This window comes from Hesperophylax consimilis, chromosome 3 (assembly GCF_061612785.1).
Source record: "Hesperophylax consimilis isolate HC1 chromosome 3, BYU_Hcon_1.0, whole genome shotgun sequence".
In the NCBI taxonomy this organism is placed as follows: Eukaryota; Metazoa; Arthropoda; class Insecta; order Trichoptera; family Limnephilidae; genus Hesperophylax; species Hesperophylax consimilis.
Genome location: NC_142838.1, coordinates 14,410,669 through 14,432,745, shown reverse-complemented (window position 1 = coordinate 14,432,745; position 22,077 = coordinate 14,410,669). Strand labels below are relative to the sequence as shown.

The 22,077-nt window shown below is 34.8% G+C and overlaps 1 protein-coding gene across 1 annotated transcript; it reads right to left on the bottom strand.

Moving 5' to 3' along the window:
• Positions 1 to 1,879: 1,879 nt before the first annotated feature.
• Positions 1,880 to 21,851, bottom strand: shop (sulfite oxidase). Its single transcript, XM_089648466.1, has 11 exons — positions 21,461 to 21,851; positions 20,992 to 21,194; positions 20,043 to 20,175; positions 19,491 to 19,672; positions 17,049 to 17,199; positions 15,842 to 16,034; positions 11,647 to 11,772; positions 8,955 to 9,147; positions 8,095 to 8,298; positions 2,935 to 3,107; positions 1,880 to 2,395 (listed from the first exon to the last, which is right to left on the bottom strand). The coding sequence occupies exons 1-11, from the start codon at positions 21,487 to 21,489 to the stop codon at positions 2,267 to 2,269; spliced, it is 1,716 nt and encodes a 571-aa protein (XP_089504592.1). The 5' UTR covers positions 21,490 to 21,851; the 3' UTR covers positions 1,880 to 2,266.
• Between the last annotated feature and the right edge of the window lie 226 nt (positions 21,852 to 22,077).

Here is a 22,077-nt window from a genome sequence, read left to right as displayed (position 1 = left end):
TATATATTATTTTAATTAATCAATTGTGAAATAACACAAATTAATCAAATAAAATTTATTTGCGCACGCCGGGTTCGAACCCGCGACCTTCGGAATGGCAGTCCAATGCGTTACCACTGGACTATGCCGGCCGTCAGATTACTATTGCTAGGTAAGTATAATTTACTTACGGATAAATCAACAGCTTCTTCTGAAATACTTTCATTATTTGCTGACGATGAACTTGATGAAGCACTTATGCCACTTTGTAAGCGCCCTGTTTTGAGCCAGTTATCCATTTTTTAATAAAGGTAGGAAAGGGATATCGTAAATACAAGATTATAAGAACAGGAATAACAATATCACTGGAATGTCACCTTTGTAAGTTCACACGAATTAAAAAAAGAACGAAAGCACACACGTTCTCTCATGTCACAGTCATAGAGTCGAGTGAGCTTGCGGCGGGCGATACGGGTCGCGGGTGGCGGAAGGAGGCGACGGTGGTCAAGCGCGCTGGATCTAGCTCCCGTGCGCATTATTTTTTTTGTTAAATACATACGTTAAATCGGGACGGAACGCGGAACCCTTGTGATGCTTCTACGGAACCCCAGGGTTCCGCGGAACACCTTTTGGGAAACGCTGCAGTACACCACTAAACAATATAGAATCTGCTGTAGTTTAGGTTGGGTACAAAACAAAATAAAAACTAAACACATATATATATATTTTTTTTAATTGCCGGCAACCCGGGCATTTATTGCAGTAACATGATCAATATTACAAATATGAAAGTAACCCGCCTCGCTAGAAAGTTTCTGTTCTGAGGCGGGTAAACATTGTTTGAAATCACGCTGTTTTTTTTATGTATCTTGAAAACTTATCATAATAATCTATGAAATTACCTATTTCTTAATGTGCCATCAAACTAAATTTAAAAATGTTAATAATTCGTTGCAAATTACATTGAAAACAGCATAAAGAATTATTCCAAACCTTTCCCGAACAGCTCGATCGAGAAACAACCATTGTTTCACACACGACATGCAGCAAAATGCAAAACTGACTTCCATTTATATCATCATCTCTTTAAAACATATACATAATATTCATCGTGCTGTCTCCCTCACGGCCATGACATTAGCATCCCGAAGTTGTCTTCAGTACCTAATTATTACTCTAAATCAAAGACAGTGCCATCTCGTTTATTGTATAGGGACAGAAGATATCAAAGCAGTGGACATTCTTTAAATTCACCCAACGAATCATAGGTATATGAAAAGGGGAGCTTCTATTTGAGACAATAGATGTCACTGCTCGTCACTTGCCGCCCCACTATTTCAAATAAATCAAGAATTAGACAAGTTGTTTTGATGCATACATATAGTTACATGAACAATAATTTATTATTATTGTTTACTTATAATTTTGGAGGCCAAAAACCAATTGACCTAAGGAGAGGACCGCCCCTGGTGTCAATTCTCAATATTATTATGTCAAGCTTGCCTGAAAAATACAATTAAACAGGGGAACAAAATCAAGTGTGTTATTTTTATCATAGAAATTTTTTTTTTTTTTTACAGTATTACCGCACAAGAGTCCCAACTGCTCCCGTCTGGAGCCAGTGAGACTATGGCATCCCCAATTGGGGTATGTTGTGAGGCTGAGGGTATTGGGGAGGGGAGGGAGATGGGGAAGAGGAAGGTGGGGAAGTACCTGGCTATTCAGATCTGGTCACCAAACACGGCTAAAGCCATTTCAAGCAACGTTTCAATTCTGAATGGTGGTCTTACACCAGGGCGATACTGAGAGTATCTATGTAGAAATAAAACATTGGTAAAAATAAATGCTTTTAATTTGTAAAATCCATAAAAAAATAACAAATAATGTTATTGGGTAGATATTATTTAGTCATAAAATGCAATATTATAATAGGGACTTGAAATTTTCATTGATATTTTCAATTTGTTGCTAAAATGACATTTTTAAACAGAGAGTTAAACAATATCAAAATTAAGTCAAAACAAAATGGTAATCATTATTTAGTTTTCTTAGCTCGTTGAAGTATTTAAAAGTATCACAATAAGGTGGTAGGCATAGATAATAATCTTTATTTATGAAAAATAAAAATTTTATTGAAAAACTTTAAAAAAATATATTAGTTTCATCTCATTGTAAATTTCCATAGTGCAAGATGAAGAGAGAGAGAGAGATAATAGAGAAAGACATCTCTGATCTAAATATAATTGAATAAATGCAAGAAACATGTCTATAACACAAGACTATAGCTCTAACGAATAATTTTAATTTTGATCTTGTCAAAGGCATTGTTGAGTACCCCTCGGACGTTCCAAATGTTAGCCACGTCGTCGGGCTGGTTGTTGTAACTCGAATCAATGGCTTTCACCCAAATCTCCATCTGGAAATAAATAAATAATTGAACAAGAAGATAATATTAACAAATCTAAACAAAATATGAAATCTATATCTATATCTATCTAGATAAATAAAAATGTTCAAAGCTCTTCACCGATGGCTTTCAAATGTTGACATAACGTTGCATTTGAATACGCGCATGTTATTACATGGCGACAGGTAAAAACATGCTTTTCTTAAAACAGCGCCATCTGCTGGACGTAAAAGCAACAAGCGGTATTGTTTCTCTACAGACAGACTGAGTCACAATTAGGAATCGAACCCAGGATCTCTGTTTTACCAGGATATTGTTTTTAGCAACTGGACCATTGGAATGTAATTATTAAACATCATATTTGGCCATCTCATATTTCATATACAGAATTAATATTAAAACCACTATGCCAGATTGAAATAAACATTGGCGGCCAAAATATCTCAAATCTCCTATGCGCAGATGACTCTACTCTCATTGCCTCTGAAGAAACAATTAATCAACTCCTTAATCCATCAATGCTATCAATAATAATATGTCACAATAACCTCTCTCTGCCCCCTTTGGGCCGGGATCTTGGCCGTCCACAGGGTCCAGGCCCAGTGTCTCCCGGCTGGCATGTTGTCCTGATTCACAATAGTCCCGTTGATCCAAGTCTTGCCCTGGTCTCCGGTCAGATCCACTCTCAAGATCTTCTGTCCGCCACCAGACCAAGCGTAGCCTAGAGGAAATTTTAAAAAGTTGTAAGGCCCTTTTTCAACAGGGACACGCAAATATCAGATATTCGACGATTCAAGTATTTTGGTGATTCATCTGCATAGAGGTTTGTGCATGGGCACATGTTGTTGACATTTTGTAAACTCGTTGGTGACGCCAGTATCATGCGACAAGCTTTGATCATCTTTGCTTGTGTCAAACATTTTGCAACATTTATTTATTTATCTATCAATATAAAGTTATTTACATGTATTTATCGACATCTATCTCACTAGGGTACACCTGTGTCGAGACAGACGTACATTGCTAGGAACTAAACAGTCAACAAAAAATGTCAGCTTCAGCAGAGTGATGTTGTGAAAGCTAGTTTTGACATTTAGAGAGGTGGTGGCAACGCAGGTTTTGTGATTTCAGTAGTGTGTAGGGACTCTGCGCAACAAGTTGTTTGCGACGTGAATACACAACATCATTATCAGATACTGGAGTATTCCTGTGGAATAGGTTGAGTAGGTTGTACAGTTTGTATGTGTTAATAGAATCCTTATTATGTACAGATTAACATATTTACTGAACTGTTATCTGTAAACCTAACGATGAGTGTTTGTTTTCTGGCAAATGATTGACCAAGCAAAAATTTGGGAGCAAAGTTCAAATAGGGTGCAAAGTGAGATTAAAGAATGTATATTTTTGGAGGGTGGTGGGAAGTCGGTGATTTTCTGAACTAGAAAGACAATTGATTTTCAAAAAAATCTTTAGGGCCCAGATTATTACTAATCAATGTATTACCTAATGGCAAAGTAAAAAGTAACGAAAAAGCTGTGGCAAAATGAAGAGTTCCAAAGCCACTCATTATTAAATGAAAATTAAAATTATCATTATTTAATGAGTTAAATTCATTTAAAATCACAGTGTAGTTTTTGTAGCTACAAAATGTAAGCCACGAGAGGTCTGGTCTGAACAAATTCCCAAAACACTATTGTTTTTTTAACGAAATTAGTTTTCACAGTGGTGAATACTTAAATATACCGTTTTGTGCATAAAAATATATCGGCTTTTCAGTCTAGAGGTTGTGTGATATCAAATGAATTTTATTTTATGAAATATAATATTAAGTATTAAAGAATTGTTCAAAATTGCTAAAATTATTTAAAAAGATGTAACAATATTTTCCATGGTAGCATTATAGTGACCAGATGGTGATACATACAACTAAAATATATGAAAGTTGAGTTTTAATGAAAATGCTAAAATCATTCTTACTAAAATAAACTCATTTTGTGTACTCCTCTTTGCCTTTTTTGTGCTAAAAATACTTCACTCGACTTGCGAGCTGCAGCTCACTCATGGAAATATGAAACTTGATATGTTGTTTATTATATTATGTAGATGTATAAACAATGTAATTTTCGTCCCTTTTTCTTAAATGAAAAGTATGTCTAAGAGACTAGTTATGCAGAAGATGGCCTCTATAAAAACAATCATTTTAAAACAGCAAGGGAATGGAGAATTAGAAAAGGCAATAATTTGGTGAGCATTTTTAATAAGAAACCATTTTTGACTGAGATGATCCCTCAATATTTGATACGTCAAAAACAGATTTCTTTAGGTCTACTTGGCCTTCGTGGTAGAGAGGTAAGGCTCTTGACTGGCAATCTGAAAGATGACGTTTCAAATCCCAGAGTGCACAAGTAAATATTATTTGATTAACTTGTGTTATATTAACAAATTATAAATTCAAAATAATACATCATCATATATTTTTGCGACAAGTTCCATAAGATATTCTCAGTGTCACCCTGGTGTTGAAACGTTGCTTGAAATGGCTTTGACCGTGTTTGGTAACCAGATCTGAATACCCAGGTACTTCCCCACCATCCTCTTCCGCCCTCTCCTTCCCCTCCCACTACTTCAACCTCATAACAATGTCTAAGGAACTGAAAAGAAAAATAAATTACAATAACGAGATACACGGACACGGGACGAGAAATTCTAAGCAAATTAGATTGCCAACAAGAAAAAAAACAAGCACCCAAAAATCTCTGATGTACCAGGCCGTTCAACTCTATAACAAAATCCCGAAGGAAATTGCTGTGATAGAAAATATTAATAAGTTCAAAAATGAATTAAGAAAATATGTCTATCTCAATTATTAATGTTTCTTTTTTGTGACTTTATTGAAATATTTAAAGAAAGATTATGTTTGCCAAACAATGTAAATGTTTATTTATATGTTTATAAAACTATTAGCACACACGAAGATGTGAGCTAACTTAAGATTAATAAATAAATAAATAACATTTTCAATTGGGACTCCTGTTCTTTTCCATACAAAAATATTTTTCCGCACAAATAATTCAACTTTTGTACCTGAAAACTACCTTAAAAGATTGAAATTTCGAAAAAGTTATTATTCTTTTTACTTGTAATATCATGTAGAATCACCTCCGGAAGTTTGTGCAAAAAAATTTTTATGATTGTTAGTCGGTAGCCTTAGCCCTCGATCACGGAGGCCGTTGAGATAAAATAATATGGACTGCTCTGAGAAAACTTTGCATGCAATTTATAGTAAGTCAATAAACTTGTATCATAAGTGTCCAGAATTATGCCAGCACTTTCAATAAAATTCATATTTACGTAAAATTAAAAGAACACTTCTTCAAATACCGTGTTGCCGACTCATGCCTGGAATTATGCCGAACACTCTGACTCTGAAATCTTCAAATACCGTGTTGCCGACACATGCCTGGAATTATGCCGAACACTCTGACTCTGAAATCTTCAAATACCGTGTTGCCGACACATGCCTGGAATTATGCCGAACACTCAGACTCTGAAATCTTCAAATACCGTGTTGCCGACACATGCCTGGAATTATGCCGAACACTCTGACTCTGAAATCTTCAAATACCGTGTTGCCGACTCATGCCTGGAATTATGCCGAACACTCTGACTCTGAAATCTTCAAATACCGTGTTGCCGACACATGCCTGGAATTATGCCGAACACTCTGACTCTGAAATCTTCAAATACCGTGTTGCCGACACATGCCTGGAATTATGCCGAACACTCTGACTCTGAAATCTTCAAATACCGTGTTGCCGACACATGCCTGGAATTATGCCGAACACTCTGACTCTGAAATCTTCAAATACCGTGTTGCCGACACATGCCTGGAATTATGCCGAACACTCTGACTCTGAAATCTTCAAATACCGTGTTGCCGACACATGCCTGGAATTATGCCGAACACTCAGACTCTGAAATCTTCAAATACCGTGTTGCCGACACATGCCTGGAATTATGCCGAACACTCTGACTCTGAAATCTTCAAATACCGTGTTGCCGACACATGCCTGGAATTATGCCGAACACTCTGACTCTGAAATCTTCAAATACCGTGTTGCCGACACATGCCTGGAATTATGCCGAACACTCAGACTTCGAAATCTTCAGATACCGTATGACCGACACATAAAAGATCTTTTATTTCAATTAACTCTATCAAATAATATGCCATATGTAATTAGTAAAGAGAATTAGATGCTGATATAGTAACAGATCCTGAAACACATCTAAAGAAACATCTATTTCTTCACCTGGAGACACCAGACGAAGAAATGACCACTGCCAAGGAACTGCCTCAGTATTTTTGTTGTCCCTCCTCCACTATTCATCGGATGTAATTTAAACTTTCAGAGCAAAGCAATCACAGCAAAGGAGCATAATTACGAGTTCAAAATAACCATCTCTGATAACGTCGGACTAAATTATGTGAAACTGGTGGTAATTATGACATGGGAATAAATAACAACATCAAAAATTGATTATACACTAAAATAATAACCTGAAAACTTACACCTAACTGCATTTTTCGCAATTTAAAAAAAATGTTCAATCCAAAAATGTCAAGCATCAAAGCCAATATGTAAAATTGTATATTTTATTGTAAAATAAATAAACGAGATATAGGGTGATGGTTTAGGTGAGTTGAACTGACCTAGTTAGAGGTATTGCCCCAAAATGGTGCATCCTCCTCCGCCGGCCAAAAGCCGAGAGGAAAAATATCTAACTAATTCACTTCCCATGAAAGGGGAGTTTCCCGACAGGGAAGACCTATAAATATAGAGCCAGATTCAATGTCAAGACAGTTCTGAAAAACCAAAACAAGTCTCCAAGTAAACTTTTCAAGTGTTTTATTTAGTGGTAAATTCATTTCCTTTCCCAGTTCAAAATCAGTTTTGGCTAGTAGTAGGTTCATGTGTCAAGGCAGATTTAGAAAATTCTTCTCTGTACTTTGACGCAGCTTCACTCCATTTTTTGCCACACTCCCCGAGGCTGATTTCGTGACAAGTTGTGTCCATCCCCCTATCGTATACAGTATCTGTGCAGACATATAACTGTATCGTACAAAACTTTTATTGTTGACAACATAATCAACTCCTCGAATACTGAAACCGGGAAGCAATCTAAAAATAAGTGTTTAACAGGTATGCGTTTTTTGTTTAAAAATTATTCCAGTTCTATGAAACGCCTGGCCATTAGAAACAATATACGTATTAACCTTTCCGGGAGTAAGTTACGTAATTCTGGCTGTGCTCTGGGGAGTGAATTTTTGAAAGATATATATTTTTTGATTAAATTTTATGATAGTATGCAAAATAAATAACAGCCGATCTCTGTCGATAATTATGTAAAATGTTTAAAATTGGTGTAAAGTCACAGGAATATGCCCATAGATGGCAATACGATGCATATTTACAGAATATGCATCGAATATGAATATGCGACCCCTGTCGTCCATAGCCATCCATACTCCTTTGGCGAAAGTGTGTACCGTCGTTCATTCGCGTCCATACTCCCGGAAAGGTTAATGACTAATGGTAAAATACAAACTACAGTGGTAGCCAAGATATGAACATAAACTAAATATCATATTTGAAAACAGTAATGGGACTAAGCCGATCAAAAATGTAAGAAAAAAAATTTCTCACCCTTCACCACTACACTAAAATCCTCGTCTACTTTGACTACTGATCCATTTTCCGGTGACAGAATAGCCGACGTGACGGGAAGATATTGGATAGATGTAGAGTTTTTGTAGGCATTTTCATCTGGGTCAATACTAGGGTTAAATCCCTTGTAGTCCATCTGCTGCCAGTGTGATGGACTTTCCTCATTACTAACTGTTATCGCCGCTAAAATGTGAAAAAATATTTTATAAATAATATGTAGTAATCAATATATTTACTTTTAAAAAATAAATACAATTTAACCCCTCAGACCTCTGGCGTATTCTGTCAGAATTTTTGTGTTTCCGCTTTGCAATAAAATTAAAATTAATGGAATATTTCTGAATACATATATCCAAAAACTAAAATCTATTTTTGAAAGGTGGTGAAATACAATTTCAAATTTCATCGTTAGAAAGAAACACATCATTTTGCAATATTAAAATTTTGAATGCAAAAACAAAAAAGTTTTAAAAGTGGCTAAACAATGAACTAAGAAAATACAATTTATTTACAGCGCCCTTGAGGTGCTATCTCACGAAACGGCACTATATAAATCAGCCAAATATTATTATTTTGTTTATTTATTTATTGTATATCACAATACATAAATCATGTTTTTTCTCTTAAAAATCAACCTCACTAGGACTAAGCCTGTATTGAGTTAACAATTATTATTATTAGCCAAACGTATTATAAACATTATTCTCACCTCACTCTTTTGTTGGATCATATAAAAATAATTAATAAAAAGTTTCAGGGACACACAACAATTTGTATGAGATATGAATTGTTCCCAAAAGCGAACAAATTAGCCTGAGAGGTTAAGTTAAATGACTTACTCAACCACTTGACGCATCTGGCACCGACAGTTCCAGGAATAAAGGCTCTGACAGGGAAGCCGTGGTCCTTAGGGATTGGTTTGCCATTCATCTCGTAAGCCAAGATGACGTCATTCCTTTCTCCCATTGCAGTTGACAGAGGAATGGAAGATCCATAGGGCTTACCAGTGGCGTCAAAATCAGCGCCTACAAACTGTGACAAAATAATGCATTATGTAATACAAAAATACTTTCTAAAACTTTGTTATTTTTGAGTTTCTTCCTCAGGTAATTTCAAGTGCCTTGACGGCACTTGAAATTACCTGAGGTACTTTGACCTGAGGTACTGACTTTGACGGCCGGCATAGTCCAGTGGTAACGCATTGGACTGCCATTCCGAAGGTCGCGGGTTCGAACCCGGCGTGCGCAAATAAATTTTATTTGATTAATTTGTGTTATTTCACAATTAATTAATTAAAATAATATATAGTATATTTGCGGCACGTTCCAGAGTGGAAGATACTACCAGTATCGCCCTGGTGTAAGACCACCATTCAGAATTGAAATGTTGCTCCAAATGGCTTTAGCCGTGTTTAGTGACTAGATCTGAATAGCCAGGTACTTCCCCACCTTCCTCTTTCCCTTCCCCACTTACCTTCAGCCTCACAACATCCCCCAATTGGGGATGCCATAGTCTCACTGGCTCCAGACGGGAGCAGTTGGGACTCTTGTGAGGTATTCACTATAAAAAAAAATAAAAAAAAAAGTGCAATACACAGTGAGTTGCCCAAAACGCAATAATTAATTAATCCGCTAACAAGTCGTGTTTGGCTTAGCAGGACCTTAACCTGTCAGTCCTCCAGCATATTCTGTCAGAAAGTCGGAGTATTTCTGTTTTGCAACAAAATCCAAATAAATGGAATATTTCTGAACACATCAGAAAAATAAAAACTGTTTTTGAAAAGTGATTAAACAAATGTAATATAAACGTTAATGTAACCTCCCTTTTTTGTTGTTTCATATAAAATAGATTTTAAAAAAATTCACATAATTTCACTATTTTTTTCAAATTGCGGTTGGAACCTTTGGTTTCGTTGTTACATATAACATATGCAACTATGGTTAGTTAGTTTCCTTTACTTTAAAAAAAGATGGCGCCCATTACTATTATTTTAAAATTCACTTTAGTTACACTAACATCATAGAGGTGTACATTTTAATTCTTCTGTGGTTAACTTCAGATTCAAATATACATCTTGGTGTTTGCTCTCTCTCTAACACCGTTTAGATCATATTTCTCACCGTGACAGTAAGGGAGACGCAACGATTTCTATTGAGACCATACAAGCTGTTCCTGAAAGTGAACAAATTAGCCTGATATTAGCCTAACGAATCTGTATCTTTCTAAATTAAAAATAAAATAAAATTGCAAATGAGAATCTTCATTTGATAGGTTGAGCATGTCTATTGAGAGTAAAGCGCACATTTAGGAGGAAATCAACTAAATAATGAGCAAATCAGGAGGTGCTCAAGGTGCAGAAAGGTTAATAATGCGTTAACCTAATACATATAGACCAGTGCAATAAGAGCAATAAAGGGAGTTGCGATCATAATTATTCCGGCAGTCCCAATTTTTAAAAATCTTTTATAGACTAGTCCCCTGATGTAAAATCCAAGTTTTAGACCTTAGCGCACCTGTGCTTACACCGCCTTATTGAAAAAACCAGCCAAAATCTAGGTTTTCTCAAATATCTCGTTTCCAATGCAAATTTCGGCTTTCCACACCCTTCGTTGTTTTCTTTTCTACTGAATCTGGGTATGTATCGAAGACCACTATTGTATTGGCTCCGTAGTGATTTTGTACATACCTGACATATTGCTGGAAAATAGCTGAATAAGGTGGAGTACAACCCCATGCAACTTTGTGCAGTAAATGTCCTCCCATCAATTGCCAGAAAAGCCTGATTGTCCTGAGCAATTTAGTACCAAATTATTATCTTTGGCGGCAACTGTAGTCAGTGTGCTTGGTTTTTTCAAAAATGTCTGTATTTTTACAACTTTATATATCGGTATGTATTAGAGAAAGAATAAAATTGTCTAGGCAAAAGTTCTACTAAATTTGTTAAGATACTTTAGTCGAAATTTTCATTGGAAATGAGGTATTTGGGAAAAACACGATTTAGGTTGGTTTTTTCAAAATGGCGACGTTAGCACATGTACAGGGTCGAAACCTTGGATTTTACATCAGGAGACCAGTCTATAAAAAAAAAAAAAATTGACTACGAGAATAATTATGATTGCGGATCGCTATTGCACTGGCCTAATATCTCAGATACAAAGCAATATATTATATTGAATCAGTAAAGAAGTAACTTATCATTCCTACCTGAAACGATTAGATAATCAGTACATATAGTTTTTAGGCACGGATCCGTGATAACTCATTGCAACGATAATTCAACACACCTTTAAAGTCATTTAATGCAATGAGAAAAAACCTAACCTATTTAATCTAGTTTTTGTTTCATCACTTTTCATGACTTTTTATCACTTTTTAAAGGTGTATTGAGTTGTCGTTCTGATGAGTTATCCGGTCGTCCCTGGCAATATTATAAAGATATAAAGTAGCCTGCCCTGCCAAGATTTTTAGGTAAAAACTTTGCTCTGTCGTAAACTTACAAATATTAGAATATTTAGAAAGTTTGAGACCAACCTGAACATGCTTGAATTCATCAGGAGTAACTCCAGCTGCTTCCAGAACATCTCTCAACCTGGCTCCAGCCCAAACTGCATTTCCAACAGCTCCTGGACCCCAGTTTAGGCCTCTGGTTGGTTTGAACTGAAAAAATGTTATAATGTTGCATTATTATTCATATTAATAATGTACTAGAAAAACATATAAAATGAACAAATAAAAAGTACATTTGTCCAGCAGTAAAAGATAATTTTGTAAATCGCCTATTACAAAAATCTCTTCTTGTGTAATCATTTCATAGTGCAGGTTATCAACAACTATTTTGGAGATACACATGCATATGAAAGTCTTCTTTTAAAAATCTCTACCCAAAAAATGGCTCATCCCTGATGGTTACCAAATACACAGTAGTCATTTATTCACTGAGAACTACTTATCGATGTCAAGATATTTTAAGTAAATAAATCATTATTTTGATATAAACGAAGTAAAAATATTGAAACTGTTGGAAAATTGATTTTGATGAGTAAATATCTTAGAAATCGTCTTTTTTATATGAATACCGCACTAGGGTCGCAACTGCTCCCAACAGTCTGGAGCAAGTGAGACTATGGCATCCCTAATTGGAGTATGTTGTGAGGCTGAAAGTAGTGGGGAGAGGAAGGAGATGGGGAAGAAGAAGGTGAGGAAGCAAGGCTAAAACCATTTCAAGCAGAGTTTCAATTCTGAATGGTGGTCTTATATACCAGGGAGATATTGAGAGTATCTTCCACTTTGGAAAGTGCTGCAAATACACAATTATTAAATTGTGATATATCATAAATAAATCAAATCATAACACAAATCACCCGGAAGGATTGTTTTTATTAGCTGGAGATTAGAACATACCCAAACTAAATTGGAAGGTAACTAAAGGGCAAGACCAATTAGAACCGAATTTTGTAGAAGACACTGCTAGCTGTGCGTTGGTTGACTTCCTTTATTCTGTAGTCAACACAAACAAACGAATTCTTGATTTAATCATGACAAATACTTCAGAATGTAGTATAACTCGCTATACCGAACCTCTGACGCCTCAAGATTCACATCACAGAGCCTTAGACATAGATTTATCCCCTGTTACTGTATCGTCTCTCCCCATCTTGTCGTCTATGACAATCTTGAATTTCAAAGTAAAGATACTGATGGAATACTTCAGGAATATATGTAAATATATTCTTGAAAAAAAAATTAATGGCGAACGTTTTTCCCCTGGTACACTTCACCACTACACTGAGAAATCATCAAAAGAAGACCTCGCTTGAATGTTATGAAAACTTCATTTTGACAGCAGAAGATTCAATAAAAAAAGTGCAACAAACGGTTCTGGTCATTCATTAAATCAAAGCAACCTTCTTCCAATCTACCAAAAAAAATTTACCTTGACGATATTTCCTGCACTGAATGACTATATCATATCATAATATCATATGCGACCATTTTGGTGATTATTTTAGATCAATTTTTATAGAAAATATCCAATCAATCATATATACAGGGTTTTCCAATAAGTGGTTTTATTTTGAATAGCCCGCTATTTCGATAGATGTTACTTTTAAAGCTGTCATTTTTTGACATTTGACAAGTAGAAACTACGCCATTAATAAAAATGGAACAATACAAGCTTCAACAACGCATTGAAATTATTAAAATTCACTTGAGTGAATCAAATGCAAATCATCTTGAGTGATGAGGCCCATTTCTACCTCGGTGGCTACGTCAAAAAGAAAAATTGTCGCATCTGGGGCTCGGAAAACCCAAGAGTTATTGTTGAAAAGCCTCTCTATCCTCAACGTGTGACTTTTTGGTGCAGTTTATGGTCCGGCGGAGTCATTGGACCTTACTTTTTCGAAAATGAGGCTGGAGCAACAGTTACGGTGAATGGATCGCTATCGAGAGATGATTAATGATTTTTTATGGCCGGAATTGGATGGTATTGATCTGGACAACATTTACTTTCAACAAGACGGTGCTACGTGCCACACAAGCAACGAAACTATTGATCTTTTACGATTAAATATCAAAATAACACCTCTTATTGGAAAACCCTGTACTTAATATTTTTTTAAACTTGATCCGAATAAAATTGTGGATCTGATTTAATTCCATCCATATTTTATATAAAATGTCGGAACCAATTGTCCTATCCTCTTTGCTTACTATTCAAAATATCATTTGAGGAAGGTAACTTCCCTGATGTTTGGAAACAAACACTCTTTACATCTATTTACAAAGCGGGGACAAAAATATTATTACCAATTACAGGCCCTAACTCTACTAGGCTAAACTCCAGATTGTCTGCAGGGTAATGGAAAACATAGTTCTTGATCAACTTTTTCCATCAGTACAAACAATCAATACGGGTTTTCAGAAAACGGTCAGTCAAGACCAACCTGCTGGAATACACAGATTTTATATTAAATTTTATGGGTGGTAAAAATTAAATTAAACTCAATCTGCACGGATTTTTCTAAAGCCCTTGGTAAAATTAATATTGAACTGCTTATGAAGAAGCTGTTAAAAATCAGGATTAATGGGGACCTTCTAAGATGGATCAAGTCGTATGTCACAAACTGTTCCTTAACCTGGAAAAATTTAACATAATATTTTTCACCAAAAGCATTAACCCTCTAATGTTCCCGTACAAAATCAATGACGTAAAACTAAAAAGATGTAGTGAAGTAAGGGACCTAGGTATAATAATGTACTCAGGATTGTCTTTCCGATCACATATAAATTTCATCTCTGACAGGGCCTACAAAATTCTAGGATTCATCATAAGAGTGATGAAACTGTTCAGATCACCTCATGTAATAAATGTCTCTTTCGTTCGCTCAATATTAGAAATTGGATCAGTAATATGGAATCCCCAATATAAAGTTAATATTGAAAGGTTGGAAGGAATTCAAAGTTCTGAAACACTTAGTAGAAGATTGTACCACTTTGTAAAACTACTTTTTATCACCTCACAATTGCCGCACACTTAGGATGGGTTGTTTCATGGAATTTGAACAATTAATCAAATTTCAACATTAATTTTCAGGTTCTGTGAAAGTCCTATTCAAGTTCTGTTATTATATCATTACAGGCCAGTTACTTGACACTGTCAAGTAACTGGCGAACAGTTTTGTCAAGTAACTGGCCTATAATGTTATAATAACAGAACTTGAAAAGAACTTTCACAGAACTTGAAAATTAAGTTTGAAATTTGAGGAATATTGTTAAAATTCTATGAAACAACCCGTCCTTAGACTTTAAATCCTTCCAACCAACCCAGCATTTGAATGACTTTTTTTTTTTTTTTTTTTAATTAATTTTTAAAAAGAAAGACAAACATTCCCGGGTTACGAATAACCCAACAATGTTTGAAAATCTCCTACTACCACCACAGAAAGCCGAAAATGTTGCTTGTGTTGTGATGGAGGACTTAGCCAGCCGAGGAATCGAACACGCGACGCTCGAGTGAGACCAAAGCGCTATGCCCACTCAACCACTGACCGGTCAATAAGAGATATATCTGATAAAAAAAAATTATCCACAACGCTTTTGACAACGACTACCTTCTGGAAAATGTTCATTTCCACTGTCCAGTTTGAAACACATGGTCAAACATATTCCATACCCCACACTCAAAAACTAACTACACACAACATTCATTTTTCAGAAGTCATGCACAAAATACAATAATATATTTTCAGATATTACCGATATTTTTCATTTGTCCTTTCAAATGTCCTCCTTCCATTTGTTCAGTTTACTAAATGCATATTGGAGAAAATTAAATCAAATTGTTAATTACGTACCCTCCCCCCTGCTGTATATAAGATATCTCAGTTATTTTCATGAAGGCGTTTTTATGTTTTTTTCTGTATGTAACATGAATTTTATGTGGAAACTTCAATGGTTAATGCAAACATGTAAAATGTATGTAATTATTTATATTAAAAAAACTGTTCGTTTCCCCAATAAGCTTAAATAAAAAAATAAAATCAACCACAAAGGTTATAATTTTCTAAATAGCATTAGGATAGCAGCAATAAATTTATTACGGGCTATTTTTTATATATCAACACAGAAACAAAAACCATCACACCGGTGGAAAACTACAAAGAACTGGATTGAATATGAAAAGGTAGATGAAGAAGAAAAATATTAGCTTTAGTAAAATGCCAACCTGGTTCATCTGAGATCTTCTGTTCCCTGCACACATGAGGGCAGATGTGACGGTGTGCTTGGGAAACTTCTTGACATCATCCAGAGTCAGCTTGAGTACTTTGCTTCCAGGTTCATTGCTTTTTACTTCTATTACATACGTGTCTAGATCTATCTCCGGTACAGGCAGATGATGTCTGACATAAAATAAGTGACTGAAAATTAAATATAAAAAAATAAATTTCCCATAATGGGGTATTTTCACAAAACGTTAAAAATGTGTGAAAGATTTAGAATGGATTGTTTCACAGAATTTAAACAATTCATCAAAATTTCAACGTTCATTTTCGGGTTCTGCGAAAGTCCTATTCAACTTTTGCTATTATATCATTATAGGCTAGTTGCTTGACAGAACTGAAATAATAACAAAACTTGAACAAATCTTTCACAGAACCTGAAAATTAACTTTGAAATTCGATGAATTGTTCAAATTCTCCGAAACAACCCGTCCTTAAAGTTTATTTTTCTGATTCTAATCATTGTACTAAAATGTGTAATTTCAATATTTTCATTCATCTAAAAAATGATCTTAAGCCGTACATTCCGAAACGGTTCCAACTCGCTACAATGTCATTATGAAGGAGAACCGCCACTGGCTGGTAAGATGGCTGGCTGGTACAATAATTGAAGTTGGTTGTTAATAAAGTAGGTACCTACTAGATTGGTTTGATTTAATCAATGAAAGCCAGAATGTAACTGTTTCTCCAAAAAATTCATGTTATTGAATTTTTTATTTTTTTTTTATTTACGAGAAAAAACAGATACAGATATCAATTGACAAGAATATACAAAACATCAACTAGAGAATTCACCTGCATCCAAACTATTTCTCACGAATTGACTGTGATTGAATTCTTATGGATGTGGATTTTTTCCTAGCAATATAAAATCATAAAACTTCAAGAGATCATTCAACATAATAATAATTTATTGTGTATGAAATATGAAAATATAATGATTTTGATAACACCAAGGCCACATAGCAATCGCTTATTTGTGCCAGAAGCAATTATTGTTTATTACTTTTTCAGTGAAACTCTTATCACATTTTGACGCCACTTCAAACCCAAATCAAATTTGTGAAAAATATAGAATTTTAGCAAAATCATTCAATAATAAATGATAGAGTTTGGTGCATTTTCATAATGGTTTAATTGATGAAATCTTACTTAGGTGTGATGTACGAAGCGCCGAGCAGTGCTTTGGGGGTCTCAGCATTGCATGGTTTCTCCGATATCATTAGTAAATTGGGGTCTCTTTTGGGCTGGTTTGCCCACAAACCGTGACCCTTTTCACTAACATGAACATCCTTATAGTTTCCTGAGAATTAAAACAGTTTTTTTTTAATTCATATGAATTCATACAAGAGCCCTAACTGCTCTGAACCGTTTGGAGCCGGTGAGACGTGAGACCATGGCATCCCCAATTGGGGTATGATATGAGGCTGTAAGTTGTGGGGAGGTGAAGGAGAAGGGGAAGAGGAAGGCGGGTTATTCAGATCTGATAACCAAACATAGCTAAAACCCTTTCAAGCAACGTTTCAATTCTGAATGGTGGTCTTACACCAGGGCGAGAGATATCTTACATACACTGAGAGTATCTTCCACTCTGGAATGTGCCACAAGTATTCTACATATTATTTTTAATTAATAAATTGTGAAATTTACTTGCGCACGCCGGGATTGTTAGTAGAGAGCTTTACCCCTCGACCACGACCACGTCTTGCATATTCTTGTACCTTCTTGGCGCTTCTTGTCTCTTCCTGGCTCTTCTTGTATCTTCTTACTTCTTAACGACCTTACAGGTATTCCTAACTTTTCTAGCCGACTTCTTCTTCTGCTTCTTTTTGTCTCTTTTAATATCCGTGAAATACATAAATAAAATAATACCAAAAATTAACCAAGAAATTAAAATATCTAATCAATTCACAAATTCCACGTACGAACAAAGGACACTCCTCTGTATCAAATGTAATGAATACAAGCTGACTGGAAAATAAATGAACATAAACAATTAAGAAATAGAAAAAATATTGGGATTGAACTTGGGTCTAAGACAAGACGACCCTAGAAGGTTCGAGAAGATGCAATAAGAGGCATGACGAGCTGACAAACTGCTTTGGCAGTTTAGCGGTTTATATTGAAGAATAAAAATCTTAATAAATTAAAAGGAAACATAAATGTTCATTTGTTCAAAATCTTAAATTTAAGAGTTCTTCACCGATTGCTTTGAAATTTTGATACAACGTTAAATTCAAATACGCGTGTGTTTTTATATACATATATAACATATAGATGTCACCTGTTACAGGTAAAAACATGCTTTTTTTAAAAAACAGAGCTGTCAGTTGGACGTAAAAGCAACACGAGCTATTGTTTCTCTATTTGCACAGACAGACTGAGCTACAGCAACGCGTGGCGGGATACAGCTACTAAAAAATTAAAATTAAAATAAACTAGATTAGACTAATAGAGACTAGAAGTGGCAGCGGTAAGAAGTAAGAAGATTCAAGAAGATTCAAGAAGATTCAAGAAGATACAAGACTAGCCAAGAAAAGATGAAAATTGTCAAGGCATGAAGAGCCAAGAAGAGACAAGACTAGCCAAGAAGGGGCGAGAAGATGCTAGAAGATGCAAAAATAGCCAATAATAGCCAAGAACAGCCAAGAACAGCCAAGAGAAGACTAGAAGATACAAGAAGGGTCTGTAAGATGTAAGAATATGCAACAAGAGACGAGACAAGCGAAGAAGGGGCAATAAGATGCAATAAGATGCAATAAGAGGCATGAAGAACCAAGAAGAGACAAGAAGAGGCAAGAAGAGCAAGAGAAACTAGAAGAGACAATATAAACCAGGAAGAGCCAAAAAGAGGCAAGGAAATGTAAGAAGAGGCAAGAAGAAGGAAGATGTAAAAAAGAAAAAATAACGCTCTAATCAATTCCAGCATTTCTGCTCATCCTAAATTCCAATATTATAATATTAGGTTGCCATGTATACCGGTCGATTAAACTCCAACCTTCTTCCCATCCTCAGAGCATGTGTTCCAAGTCCTAACAAATCAGTGACCCCAGGTGTACCGGTCGCACCGGGACAGGAGCAGGCTGGGGTGGTACAATCGAATCGTATTGTATTGTATCTTCCAGGCTTTCAAAATAGATCAAAATTTGCTGTGATCGAAAACGAAAACTAAAACTTTGAACAAAATTATTGTAAATGTTATTTTTCAATATATGTAGTTGGTTAATCAAGAAATACCCAGAATCCCCACATTTTACCTACAAAAAGGTTCTCCCCGCAAAAAAACCCAAAAATTTGTGGAAATTCTCCATGCAGTGGAAACCCTAATGTGGATCTTTAAACCATAGATTTATAACTAAGTAGACTGGTTGTGTTGAAACTTCAGGTTCAGTTGTACCAACCAAACGGTGTATTTCAATGACATTGTGTTTAGTTCGTTTTTAAATGACTATATATAAATTCTACATAAAATAATATAAAATAAAACTTATATATTCAGAATCAGCGTTTGTGAATCTATATGAATGTATATTTTTTAAAGCCATAATATTTTTCACTGCACTTCCTTATCGTATAAATTTGAAAGCAACATACCGATGCGCAAGGTTTCCAAAAGTTCCAGAACTTGAGGGTTATCATGCTGTTGGTAGAGGTCCCAGAAAGGGTCCACAGATCCTCCTGCGGCCTCCAGGATCTGGTTTCCACCAGGATGAGTTGCGGCGAACTTGGTGACATCGTATACTCCAGACTTGTAGGTCACCCATATTCCCGTTTCACTGTTACAAAAATATGTACAGTTTGAATATTACAATAAAATATGGAATGCAATATTGAAAAACAATCATTATCATTTAGCCTTCGATTACTCCTTGTTAATTATTAAAATCTGTGAAGTCATACTGTCATAGGATATGTGACTTGATTTAAAATAATATTTTCAATAACAATAATTATTAACATTAGAACACACTGCTTGCTCAGTTCCCATTGTGTTGGCATCATAAAACATATATATATATAAGGATGCTCACGTTTGTTTCACGTGTCAAATAGCTGGTAGTGAAACACAAAAGAACCAAAACGTCTTCATTTTGCACAAGCAGCATTTGATTTTTTCTTCAATGGGCAAAACTGTTATTTTAATACCTGGTTGTGTGTTTTGCTACCTCTTCATATCCATACTCTGGAAGTCCTTTAACAAAACCGTCAGTGTTGTCTTTATCAGTTCCTTTTTTAACTTTATTTTCCACACTTTTTGCCAGTCTTACATTGTTCCTACCTGAAATAAAAAGAAAAACATCATATTAATGCGTGATTCTTTCTAAATTAAATATTCGGTAAAGGTTACGAATTCCGCTTCACGGTAAATATGGAAAGTTTACTTTGAATTAATACTTGAATTTAGTTATATTATTACTTAAAGTTACTATAAATGTTGGGGAACCTTTAATAACGCCTGCTCGCGTCCCCTTTAGAGTTATATCCCAGTTTTCAAGTAGTTTGTGGGCTACGCTAGGTTTGTATAGACTGGTTTGTGATTTAATTCTAATACGATATTATGAATATAATCCAACTCTTGATATGAACATAGTCGCCGTCGGCTGCGACTATAACGGCGTTGTATACTAATTGACATATCGCGTAAGTGACTTAATAAACGAAATTAAAATTAAAAGTGCGTATTTTTCCATCTCCCCCGACATAATAAATCATGTTTTAAATTAATAAAGCTAATCCATTTATTTGAAAGTGAAATATTGCGTATTAAGAGTGAAGCGGAATAAGAGAAAAATAATAAATATTCTAACACAGTAGTGGGTTGAAAGCTTGTAACGTTTAGTGATGAACACATAAATTTATATTATTTAGGTACATTTATTTTGATCATATTATGATTTAACTACCATGAAAACAATAGAACTCTTTTTATGTGTTATGGGTAGGTACCTACCAGCAATATATTATTACAAGTACTTACCTACATAATAATTTTATCGAGTAGAGGAGGATAACAAATAGCCATAAGGTAATAATTATTACAAACTGATTAAAAAGTATGTATTCATTGTTAACAACACAATATTATATTACATACTTGCCAGATAAAATACTGCTGCAGCAGATCCTGCAGCAACACCGAAAAACAATAAGTGTTTGTTCTTGGGTTCACGCAAGTGTTCCTGGTCTACATTTTTCTGGTAACCATTATTGGCTTGATGAAAGTATTTCACAGAACAAACTTGCAGATGATGTCTTGGGTACCTCAGATTATTTAACACATTCCCTAACGATGAATTTCTAGAAAAAATAGAAAGCGGTTAAAAATTAGTATTTAATTTGCAGTTTCAAATAAAAATATTAACATTGCCTAAATTATACATTATTATTCTCAATAAAATATAATTTTATAACAGGGTCAAGAACATTGAATGTATAATGTGTGTATTTATAATTTTTACACAGGTATGCTACCCACCAAACCTGTTTCTAAATTTAAAGATAACACTGTGTTAATTGATTTGCTTGTATTTTGCAAAGCGTTTTAAAAGTACTAAATAACTTACCCACAATAGAGGGTTTTAAAAAAACTCATTTTCTTATGATTATTCTTCTATGTATATCACAAAGAGTATTATAATCTTGGGTAACTAATATAAAAAGTTCACGCAGACAGAAAACATGGGCAAAACAAGTGTTTAGTACAAAATCGATTCACGATAAGATTATTTTCTTAGATATTACACAATTTTTCGGCAAAAAATTAACCGCACTTCACAACTTATTCTAAATCCTGTTAGAAAAATACACAAAACTCTTATAATTTATTATTCTTATATTCTAACTGATTCTAATCAAATTTATGTGATTTCGTATCAGAAAAATAAAACAGAAATCTGCACTGAAGTTCTGTTTCGACTTTCGACGTTGTTCCGTGTTGTTCCGACTGGCACAAAAGATGACAGAGACGAGAGGCGCATATGGGCGCATAGACATCATATAGATATATTTGTATATTATTATACCGATATATATTATATAGCGATAGTGGTAGATAGTAGTATATTATGATATATTATGTGCGACGACAGTGTTTATGAAAAATATAAAAGAATCCACACCACGGTTCAAACATTTTGTTTCAACAAGAATCATATAACAACTTATAATATTTGACTTTTAT

Excerpts from the sequence above, each read along its gene's own strand:
- shop (XM_089648466.1), bottom strand. The coding sequence starts at position 21,489 with ATGAGTTTTTTTAAAACCCTCTATTGTGG. Across the intron at positions 17,200-19,490 it reads TTTGGAAACCTTGCGCATCG|GAAACTATAAGGATGTTCAT; the intron begins GTATGTTGCTTT and ends TTTAATTCTCAG. Across the intron at positions 3,108-8,094 it reads TTTTAGTGTAGTGGTGAAGG|GCTACGCTTGGTCTGGTGGC; the intron begins GTGAGAAATTTT and ends AATTTCCTCTAG.